Below are 12,110 nucleotides of genomic sequence, written 5' to 3'. Positions count from 1 at the left end.
TGAAGCTGGTCTGATGGAGCGGACCTGTTCTGGTTCTGAAGCTGGTCAGATGGAGCGGACCTGTTCTGGTTCTGAAGCTCAGTCCGGTCTGTTTTGCTCCTCTACCTCATTCTTCTCCCACAGCGTCAGCTCCGGTTTCTCCTGCTCCAGTTTCTGGGACCGTTCCACCACGAAGTAGATGATGTAGATGCTGCCGGCTAAAGACAGCAGAACCAGAATGTTGGCTAAGATCCGCAGACTGATCAGAACCGCCCTGAAAAAACAGAACAGATCCGTTCAGGGAGTCCAGAGGAGGAACGCGCGCACACACAGTCACACAAGCTTCATGTCAGAGGTCAGAGGTCACAGAGACATGTGATGTCAGCAACATTTAATTATTGATTTGCGGACACGTTTGAAAATGAAGCTGTGACGTCCGGTTGTTTATTCAACTTCCTGTTTGAACGTCAGTGTTTCAGATTCTGTCTCCTGGATCTGGAGGAACTCGGCGGCTTGTTTTAACTTTCATGTGTCCTGACTGAGCGGCTGGTGGATCGAGCCTGGAGGCAGCGGGGCCTGTAAATCTGTTTTAACGGTTTGATTTACGCTCAGTGGATGACTGAGAACACGCTCAGACATCCTCGTGATTGATGATTTAAATGAGCTGGACACCAAAATATTTCCAGGAGGTTAATGGAGACGTTTTATCTGAACTGACCCGAGGAGTTTTAGTTAAGGACGGAGGGATGAAAAGGAACCTACAGACTGGTGTCCTTCTTCTTCTCCTGTTCCTCAACAATGGCTTCCTGTGCAGAAACATAACATCGTTAAGAGCAAATCCTTACTTCACGTTTATTTATCATCTGTGTGCGTCACGGACCCTGATGTTGTTGACGATGGCTGCTCCTTTGCACTCTGCAGCCTCTGGGTTTCCTATCAGGTAATCCCACGCACAGAAAATCCTCCAGCAGAAGGTGAAGTTCTCATCAGAAGCACTGGCCAGACTCAGACGAGAGTTCTTGGCCATTCTGCATAAACGAGTGGTAGAAATGGACCCGAGCTGAAACCCTCAGGCACATTAACAAACCATCAGTGTGCCGATGAAAAACTAAAGATTACTTTCGTAACAGAATGATGAAACTGTAGGCAAACACGGCCATCCCAACAAGGAAGTATGCCAGAGGCAGGCGGTAGCCGGCGCTGCCGATTTTCCTCATCCTGCCGTAGTAACCGTAAAAAAGTACTGAGTACTGCAGGTACCCCTGAGGAGGACAAGAAATGAATGAAGGTTAAATATGACCAGGAAAAGGCAGATTTCCAGTACATCTATAAACACAATGGTGCTAAATTAAACATATATTTAGAATTAAGGATTCACAGCTGAACGCATCATTCTGTCTTTAACCTGAAAGAGAGGAGGATTAAACTGATCCCAGGTCAGCATCTAAATAAAGATCCATTGTGTTTCCAGGTAATGTGCTATTGATCCATCGTTAAAAACGTGATCGCTTACCCCAAGAGACCAGATGGTGTCCAAGTCCTGAGCCGATGGTAGATGCTCCTTGGGAATCGTTTTACTTCTGGTTGTTCCAAACGGAGCTCCGGCCAGCAACTAGTGCAGATAAATAAACGTGTCGTGTCTCAAACATGCCAGTGCACAGCAGAGAAACACGCAAACACCAGAGACAGAAACATGTCAGGTCAGTGCAGGCTCTCAGAAACACATTGGTACAGTTCTACAATCATGTTAGTGATATTCTTTGAACTGAGACGGTCAAGTTTTATTGAACCATCCATCTTTTGCTGGTTTGTTAACGAGTTGTTGTGAGTTTATTTTTGGAAGCTGAATAAAAAAACTGAGTTTGATTCTCAGCTGCTAATCTGAGACATTTCAGATAAACGGTGTAAAGAGTTCAAATGATTTGTGGCTAAAGGCAATTACAGTTTGTTCAGAGCAACATACAGGAACAGGTTATTATCAGTCATCAGTCACACTGAGGGATGGAAGAACAGAAAAAGTCTAAGTCATTTTGTGAGGTCAAACCGAGGCGCTCTGAGTCCGGTTTTTATCTTTCTTCAAATGATTCATCCAGACATAATATGCGACACAAGCTCAAGTCTGTTATATGTAGCTGGATTTTACCCACAAAGGTGAGCGAAAGGTGGGATGTGTGCAGAGGACATAAAAGAGAAATGAGGGAAGGAGACAAGGCTGGGAGAAGAACAGCAGGAGGCACATCTGAGGGAATGACTTGTTTCTAATAAATCCATCCTTCTGTTTGGAGCTTCCTCTATCAAGAATTGTTTCAAATGCTCACAAAAATCAACTTTCCTTAGAAAAATCCATTTGCTTCTTGCATTTTTTTTAATCGGATAACATTTGAAACAGATCACTAACCTCTACTTAGTAACTGAGCTTTAAATCCGTCTGTAAAGTGAATTATTTCGTGATAAAAAACGTTGAGAGACTCACTGACCTCCGGCAGGACGACAAAGGCTCCGGTCATTATGGTGAGGACGATATTGATCCCAAAGAGCCAGCGCAGGAAGATAAAGTAGGAGGCAACACCAGATCCAAAGTGACCTTCCCAATAAAGAAGAAACATGAAACTCAGAATGAAACAGTAAAAAATAAAAACTCTTTCAACACCGACAGTAACACAACTCTATTCTCTAATTTTATTTAACTCGCATCATGAGTTCTTTCATAGATGAGAAATGTTTCTCCTGAAATGTTGAAGAGTAAAACTCCAACATCCATCAACTTCCTTTGCAATATTCTGAGCTATGACAAAGACTGACGTCCATCCATCCATCCATCCTCCATCCATCCATCCTTCATCAATCTATCCATCATCTGGTCCTGGACTCGGGGTAGCAGTTTTAGCAGGGAGGTCCAGACATCTCTTTCCACAGCCACCTCTTCCAGCTCTTCTGGGAGGACTCCAAGGTGTTCCCAGACTTTGCCTGGGTCTTCCCTGGGATCTCCTCCCAGTTGGACATGTCCAGAACACCTACCTAGAGCAGTGTCCAGGGTCCATCCTTATCAGATGTCTGAACCACCTCAGCCATCTCCTCTAGATGTGGAGGAGCAGCAGTTCTACGCTGAGTCTCTGCTGGAGAACTGAACTTCTCACTCGATTTCCTGAGCTGTCCCTTAGTTATGCTGCTATAGGCTGCTGGAGGACAAACTGACCACACTTTTCACTCTGCTACCGTCTTTACTTACTCTTTTAGACCTCCTGGATCCACGATCTGGTTCTTTCAGTCTCTACCCAGAGTTTGTAGCCATAGGTGAGGGTAGGAACGCAGACTGACCAGTAAACAGAGAGCTTCTCCTTACATCTCAGCTCCTTCTTCACCAAAACAAACTGGAACAGACACCACAATACAGCAGAAGCTCCACCAATCCGTCTGTGGATCTCTCGCTCCATTCTTCCCTCACTCGTGAACAAAACCCCAAGATACTTGAACCCCTCCACTTGAGGCAGAACTGCACCCACAACCTGGAGAGGACAGTCTTCCCTCTGACTGAGGATCATGATCTCAGCTCCTAAAATTCTGATTCTCACCCCAGCTGTTTCACACTCAGCTGAGAACCGCTCCAGTGAGAGTTGAAGATCATGATTCATTGACACCAACAGGACCACATCATCTGCAGATAGCAGAGACAGAATCCTGAGGCCAACGAACCAGACGCCCTCTGTCCGCTCAGCTGGCTGCACTGTCCATAAAAGTTATGAACAGAATCGGTGACAACGGGCAGCCCTGAAGTCCAACTCCCACCCTGAAGGGGTCCAACTTACTGCTGGTAATGTGGACCAAACTCTTTAGTTCTAGTGCTTGTATAGGGACAGTTAAACAAACGAAACAAAAATATTATACTAGATCATTTATTTATTGAGGAAAATGATCCAATATTACATATTTGTGAGTGGTTAAAGTATGTGATAGCAATTAATTTGAAGGTGAAATTAGAGTCAGGTGTTTTCAGTCGATGGGATGATGATCATGTGTGAGTGGAAAACCCTGTTTGATTTAAAGAACAGGGATCTATCAAAGTCTTCACAACATGTTTGTGGAAGTGTATCATGGCACCAGTAAAGGAGATTTCTGAGGACCTCAGAAGTAGAGTTGTTGATGCTCATCAGGCTGGAAAAGGTTACACAACCATCTCTAAAGAGTTTGGACTCCACCAATCCACAGTCAGACAGATTGTGTACAAATGGAGGAAATTCAAGACCATTGTTTCCCTCCCCAGGAGTGGCGGACCAACAAAGTTCACTCCAAGAGCAAGGCGTGGAATAATGAGGTCACAAAGGACGCCAGGGTAACTTCAAATCAACTGAAGGTCTTTCTCACATTGATGTTAATGTTCATGAGTCCACCATCAGGAGAACATTGAACTGAATGGTGTGAATGGCAGGGCTGAAGGAGAAAGACTCTGCTCTCCAAAAAGAACGTTGCTGCTCGTTTGCAGTTTGTTAAAGTTCACATGGACAAGCCAGAAGGTTGTTGGAAGAATGTTTTGTGGACGGATGAGACCAAAATAAAACTTTTTGGTTTAAATGAAAAGTGTTATGAGAGAGTGAATGGTTGTTTGTCTCTATGTGTCCCTGTGATGGACTTGCGACATGTCCAGGGTGTACCCCGCCCCTCGCACAGTGATTGCTGGACATGGGCACCGGCGACCTCCGTGACCCAAAATGGAAAAAGTGGGTAAAAGATAATTGATGGATGGATGAAAAGTGTTATGTTTGGAGAAAGGAAAATGCTACATTCCTGCAGAAGAACCTTATCCCATATGTGAAACATGGTTGTGGTAGTATCATGGTTTGGACCTGTTTTGCTTCATCTGGGTCAGGACAGCTTGTCTTCATTGATGGAACAACGAATTCTGAATTATATCAGAGAATCCTACAGGAAAATGTCAGGACATTGGAACTAAATCTCAAGAGAAGGTGGGTTATGCAGCAAGACGATGACCCTAAGCACAACCTGAGTTGCGCTACCAAAGAATGGTTCAAGAAGAATAAAGTTCATGATTTGGAACGGCCAAGTCAAAGTCCTGACATTAATCCAATCCAGATGTTGTGGAAGGACCTGAAGCAGCAGTTAATGTGAGGAACCCACCAACATCCAGAGTTGAGGCTGTTCTGTACAGAGGAATAGACTAAAAGTCCTCCAAGCCGGTGAGCAGCACTGATCAACAGTTACTGGAAACAGTTGCTGTTGTTGCTGCACAGTGGGGGGTCACACCAGATACTGAATGCAACGGTTCACATACTTTTACCACTCACAAATATGTAATATTGGGTCATTTTCCTCAATAAATAAATGACCATGTTTAATATTTTTGTCTCATTCGTTTAACTGGGTTCTCTTTATCTACTTTCAGGACTTTTGTGAAAATGTGATGATGTCGTACGTCATATTTATGCAGAAATTTAGAAAATTCTAAAGGCTTCACAAACTTTCAATTACAAATTACAATTACAATTACAATTAGAGCACCGCTGTACAACTTTTTCCACCTCGACTCCTCGCGTTCGAACCTTCACTGCAAACTCTGAACATCATCGTCCCGCAATGCATTGCATTGTTAAAATAATGACAACGTTCATAATTGAAAAATCCAGTAAACGTACAATTTATTACGTAATTACATATTTCCAGGTGTCACAATAACAGATGCCTTTAGTAGAAAGGGAAATAACATATTAAGGCCAACATGTGCGTGGAGTCAGAGCTCCTTTTAAACTCCTGACAACAGAGGAAAAATGGAAAAGCTGCTTCGGCGCCCTTAATAACTGAAATAAAATAAAACCATAGTGCTCAGAGCACAGTTGCACCTCTGAAGGGGTGTGGGGACATTAGAAAACAACAACAACAAATGACTCACTTTCTATTTTTTTGATCCTGACTTCCCACGGCATGAAGGTCACAACGATGTTGTTCAGCAGACGGTAAAGTTTCTTCAGCAGCTGTAGACGAGGAGAACACCGAGACACAAGAACGTCTGAACACAGATGGAACTAGAACGTGAACTTTTAGGGCACCTCGTCTCGTTCAGATTATTTTACGGCTGATGGTCATTAATGAGGAGAAGGTCACATTTTTAATTAACAAGGAGATAAAACATTAATAATAACTCATTGTGTCTCTTACTAATAAAACTTAATTTATTCAAATGAGGCAAAGCAGCTGAAACATTTTAATTAAACAGAACGATAAAATAAGGCTATAAATTCACTCATTCATCCATGATACTGCAGCTGCCTGTCTCTCTGTTTGTCTGTCTGCAGCTGCCTGTCTGTCTGTCACAGAGAAACGTTGTACTTCCAGTGGAAGGAAAGGCGTCAGCAGCTTTATTCCAACATCTTGCTCTCTGAGCTCATGGAGCGTCTGCAGTGCAGAGCAGCCCTCGTCAGCATGTTGTCGCGGAGATAAATACACTTCAAACAGTCCAGGGGGGAGGGAGACGCCTGAACCAGCTGCCACTTTCCTAGTGTTCCTCTCACCACTGCTCACCATCATGGAGTTGTTCTACTGAAAAGATCTCTGAGAACCTAATAACTAAATGTAAAACCTGTGCCGGCACTGCTGACGATTGGTAGTTAGGTCACACTTCGACCCGACCATCAGGTCTGAGAGGTCAAACCCTCAGCCTTCCTCTGCAGTCTCAAAAACAGGACAGTCTGGAGTTTCTTTGTATTCTCAAAGTCTGGATAAGAAACAAAATGTAAACAGAATCTGAAAAAACATGAATCTTTCCCGATTTATTTTATACATCACAGTTTCTTAAAAACCAATAAATCTAAATTTCTCAGATTTGCTCACGTGAGTGATGGAGATTTGTAGCTCCGTGAAAAAATAAAAAAAATCTCTTCCTGTCACTTCTGTTCCTGCTATGTTTGTGGCTGAAAGTTCTATTCAGAATGAGCAGCAGGACACCTGAGATGAACATCTGCTGCCCAAAGAGAGCGAACTACTCTCACCTGCTGAACTGACAGGTGCGTTTGTGCAGCATCTAATCAGAACCGTTGGTTTTGTCAAGAAAACGCAACGAAGGAGCAGAAAATGACGCAAAAATGAGGAGCTGTGTGCAGTCTTACGGAGTCTGGACCTGAGTCTGTAGCGTTCCTGTTCAAGATGATTGTTACTTCCTGCTGAAGATAATCTCTGGGTATAAACGGGGATACATACATCAGCTCCAGCCGTCTGGTACCCTCTGGTTCTTGTCAGCTGGCCTTCGTACTTCAGGACGATCACTCTCGCCTGCCTGGAAGCAAAAACACAATTCAATAATGCCACCTGATTCACGGATAAAAAAAGGATTAACTAGTTCCTAAAACCAATACAGTAAACCTGTAAATGGTAAATGGACTGCACTTACATAGCACCTTTCTATCTTATCAAGATACTCAAAGCGCTTTACAACACAATCTGTGCCTCATTTACCCATTCATGCAACACTCTACTACATCTCAAGAGTTAATTGAACAAATCATTCTAAAGAGACTAATCAGTGCTTTAGATCACGTTCATACACCGATGGGACACACAGCGAAGGCAATGAGGGGTTCAGTGTCTCGCCCAGGGACACTTCAGCATGTGACTGCTGGTGGATTCAAACCCCCAACTCTTGCATTGGAGGGCGACTGCTCTAACCACTCAGCCACAGCCGCCCTGTAAGGGCAGACTGGTTGGTAACCAGTCAGTAACTGGTCAGTAGCAGGTTAGTAAACAGTCAGTAATGGGTAAGTAAACGATGTCAAGGGATTGTGTATTATTTGTACCCACCAAGCTCCATAATTTTCACTGCTCTTTTATTGTCAATGTACATATTAAAATATTCCATGATACTTATTCTATGTAATAATCATTCTTTATGTAATCGGTCAGTAATGGGTCAATAAACAGTAATTGTCAGTAAACAATCTAGTTACTGGTCAGATAAATCAGTATCTGAGGACAAATTGGTCGGCTTGGGTTTCCTGAGATATCCCTTAGTTCTGCTGCTATAGGCTTAGACTGCTGGAGGACAAATTGACCTCATTTCCTCACTCTGCTGCTCTCTTTACCTGCTCTACTCGGTTTGTGTTTGTAATTATTTCTATCCTTAACGTGTTTTTTTTGGTTGTTTTTTTTACTTTCCTCCAATAGAAAGTACACCTGGACCTGTCGTTCTGTGTTTGTCTGTTTCTACTTCCTGTCCTCTCAAACCCAGCTGGTCGAAGCGGACGGCCGCTCGTCACGAGCCTGGTTCTGCTGGAGGTGTCTTCCTGTTAAAAGGGAGTTTTTCCTTTCCACTGTTGCCTTTGTGCTTGTTCACAATGTGAGACTGCGACAAAGTGAAGATCCAACACAATCTACTGGCTTCCTTAGATAGAGAACTTTTATTAATTGGCTTTTGTAATGTATGTGAATGTTTCTGTACAGTGCCCTTGGACAACTTCTGCTGGGACTTGGAGATCTAGAAATAACCTGAATTGAATTAACGGGTCAGTGAACAGTCAGTAACGGGTCGATAACGGCTCAGTTAAACGTTAGCTGTACGGCCCATGAGGTGAAACTGGTTGATCGTTTTAGCAGAACTCTAAAAACCAAACCAATTTCATTTTAATGTCCTCGCTGGTTTAGTCATAAATTTGAGCTCCCATTCAACGAATAAAATAAATATTTTACTAACAGAGAGTGGTTCCTGAGTAATGGCCTATGATGAGTCTGGGTGTAAAAGCGCAGACTTGCAGCTCATCCCTGATGAAGGTAATAAAAGCTCTGCAGCAATAACATCTCGCTCGTATAAAATCCGTTATCCACGGCACAAAGTCAGCACATCTGAGTGGATTTACTCTGCCTCAGCCTGGTGGTTCTCTGAAAACAGTTAGTGTGCTCCGGTCCTGCACACGCTCTCACAGCTGAACTACCGTAACAACATTCGTGTTAAACCAATGACACCTTATAGCCGTGATTATTTTTTAACAAATGCCTGAATAAATGCAGCTGTTTCGTTCTCTAAGTCTCATTAACTTTATCATTTAATGGGATTAACTGCAGGCTGAACCCAGCTGCTGGTGGAATGGGGGACTGGTTCTGATAAAAAAAAAAAAGTACTTGAACACAAACAGGAAATTAATATTAATCCAGTTAGATGTGTTTAATTTGCATAACATAACAGTTTGCTGTAGGGTTGTTTAACTAACACACACACGTGTACACACACATGCACACACACTTAAAGAGTGTGTGTGCATGTGTGTGTGTGCGAGGAGGGAAAAGCAGCTGAAACAAACCAAACTGGAACAAAGAGCTACTTGAGGACTTTGAGTTTGCGTCTCATGGGCCACGGTCGAGTCCGGATGTTGGCGATGATCTCCTTCTGGTACTGAATGTTCTGGAACATTTCCTCCGGGTCGTTGCTGTCCACCCCCTCATCATCTTTACCTTCGTCATCTGACGAGCTGCAGGGGAACAAAGAACGGGTGCAGAACTTCAGGACTCTGGGGTCTGCAACCAGTGGCTCTGGGGCCACGAGGCACCAAACTGAAACAGAAATCGATTTTCTTTATGTTCCTTACAGGAGCAGGGACACCTCAGGCTGTCAAAGCAATATGGGAGTCAGACTCTCCTGAGACGGTTTGTTTCTATTTCTCTTTGAGAAAAGCTCTACTCAACCTCCTGAGTCCTGTTCTTTGCAAAATGTGGAAACAAATATTCTGCAGAAAACCTGATGCTGAGGACACTGGGTTTGGACCAGGTTCTTTTTCATGGGGACTGAAATTTTCAAATTTTTTTTTTTATTTTACCTCAAATTTAAATTTGTTGGGCAGCATGATGGATCAGTGGTTAGCACTGTAGCCTCACAGCAAGAAGGTCCTGGGTTCAGTCCCCAGATTGGACCTGGGGTCACCATTGACCCCCCTCACTTGATAAAATCAGAACCATCGTTTTTAAAAGTCCAAACCCATGGAGCAGATTTTAAACGCATGGACGAGCTTTGAGCGATGAAGAGGAGCAGCAGGAAGTCCATTAGAATCCAAACCGGACACAAAAAGAAGTTCTGATCAGTGTAGAAAACTGAGTCCAACTCACCCCTGATAGGCTGAATAAATCCTCCTGGAGTTCTTCCGGACACTTTTGTGTCTCTTGGCTGCAGACAGAGTCCTGCTGCTCACAGCTAGAGGGTCAGAACCTGAACTCATGCTGGTTCTGATCTGTCAGGGGGCAGAAGATACCTGCTGCTGGGGAGCAACAGGACATCTTAAGAGCCTGAAGCAGAACCATTGGTCCAATCACAGCCCGTTCAAACCCTTTAAAGGGACAGGATCAGATGCTGCGCGCACACACACACACACACACACACACACACGTTTGTACTTCTATTCTTATCAGGACTTCCATTCATGTCTGTAGAAGAACCTCCTGAGGCGACTTCGAACCAAAACAGTTTTCTGCTCATGTTTCTAGTCTAATGACAGAGTTCTGGTCCTGATGCTCGGCTGTGTCTGGACTCTGGTCGGTTTTTAATGAAATGGAGGAACAGATGGACATAAAGGAGAACTCGAAGGTCTCCAGTTTAATTATCAGATCTTTGATTGGACTCTTTAGACCCATTCAGACCAAAATGTTTCTGCTCACACCAACATCTGCCATACACAGCAGGACGTGACTACAGGAATACACAGAGACACCATAAATGTTGTAAGTGACGGGAAACAGTTTGGCTTTTGGTCAACAGATGATCAGTTTCCAGTAAAACCCGATTAAACCGTACCGATGTCAGCACTCAGCCTCTCTGACAACAAATCAGTTCAAAGTGGATTTTATATTTTGGACAAATATCTAATGGGAGTTATTCCTTTAGTGGTGTTGATCAATAGAAAGGAGATTAAATCTGTTCTCACCACATTTGGTGTTTTAAGCTGATATTTTTAAACCCAAGAGGAACTAAAACAGCAGTTGTTAATACAAGATCCACGTGTCAAAGAGAAGAAAGAAAAGTCGTTTCATCCTCAGGAAAAGCTTTTTTACAGAGGAGCTGCTGACGCTGAAGGATTGTCATCAAATCAACAATTAGCTCCACTAAAACTTCATTAATATAATTATTTGCTCTAAATTTATTCTGCAGACACAAACCAGCAGATTCTGATGAACAGAAACACTTTGTTGTATCAAATGATTAACATCAGAATCAGTATTTAAAGCAGGTTTAGGTGCTGAGGTCATCAGAAACTCCTGCAGAACTGCAACCAGCTTCAACAATCAAGTTTAGGATGAAATAAGCAACTAAAATGTTTTTGTAAGTTATTATATTCTGTATTATATTCAGAGCAGCTTTAAAGAACAAACTCAGCTATTGGATCTGCTCAGGACAGGAAGAGAGCACAAGAACCCAGATGTGATGTGAACACAGCTGGACAGCACCCTCCAGTGGCTGTAGGCCCTATTAGGAAACAAAAATCAAGTTCTGACTCTGAAACGACAAATAAATTACTTTTAATAATAAACAACTGTTTATAAGAAGGCATTATTATTATTTGTTTACCAAATAATAATTGTTATTATAATTTGTACAACACATTATTAAAATAACTGATGACAGGACTTCAGCTTGTGCAGAGATTTGATTATTTTAAATCTCTAAAATGATCCTTCTTCATTCTTTGTTCTTGCTGAAGGTCCTCTGCTTTACCACAATCTTCTCCGCATTAAGAACCATACAGTAAGAAAAAAACCACTTAAATTGTACGGCTGAACACCGTCTAAACGTACAGTAGAAAACACATTCTAACCGTACGGTAGAAAGTGCATTCTAACTGTACGGTAGAAAGCACAGTCTAACCGTACGGTAGAAAGCATAGTCTAACCGTAAGGTAAAAAGCACAGTCTAACCGTACGGTAGAAAATGCAATCTAACCGTACGGTAGAAAGCGCAATCTAACCGTAAGGTAAAAAGCACAGTCTAACCGTACGGTAGAAAGCACAGTCTAACCGTACAGTAGAAAGCACAGTCTAACCGTAAGGTAAAAAGCGCAGTCTAATCGTACGGTAGAAAGCGCAGTCTAACCGTAAGGTAAAAAGCGCAGTCTAACCGTACGGTAGAAAGCACAGTCTAACCGTACGGTAGA

General features: G+C 42.9%; 1 protein-coding gene across 1 annotated transcript in view; it reads right to left on the bottom strand.

The window, feature by feature from the left end:
• Positions 1-10,184, bottom strand: part of LOC119429729 (transmembrane channel-like protein 3) — a 28,198-nt gene extending 18,014 nt beyond the window's left edge. The window contains exons 1-10 of the mRNA XM_037697300.1: positions 10,075-10,184; positions 9,297-9,443; positions 7,186-7,261; positions 5,882-5,963; positions 2,457-2,563; positions 1,493-1,591; positions 1,099-1,241; positions 860-1,007; positions 742-785; positions 106-253 (exon numbers count right to left, since the gene is read on the bottom strand). Coding sequence (XP_037553228.1) covers positions 106-253; positions 742-785; positions 860-1,007; positions 1,099-1,241; positions 1,493-1,591; positions 2,457-2,563; positions 5,882-5,963; positions 7,186-7,261; positions 9,297-9,443; positions 10,075-10,184 — 1,104 coding nt within the window. The remainder of the gene's footprint in view (positions 1-105; positions 254-741; positions 786-859; positions 1,008-1,098; positions 1,242-1,492; positions 1,592-2,456; positions 2,564-5,881; positions 5,964-7,185; positions 7,262-9,296; positions 9,444-10,074) is intronic.
• Between the last annotated feature and the right edge of the window lie 1,926 nt (positions 10,185-12,110).

This window comes from Nematolebias whitei, chromosome 2 (genome assembly GCF_014905685.2).
Source record: "Nematolebias whitei isolate Nwh7 chromosome 2, NemWhi1, whole genome shotgun sequence".
NCBI classification, from domain to species: Eukaryota; Metazoa; Chordata; class Actinopteri; order Cyprinodontiformes; family Rivulidae; genus Nematolebias; species Nematolebias whitei.
Note: the sequence above shows the minus strand (reverse complement) of the source record. Positions and strands in the feature narration are given on the sequence as shown.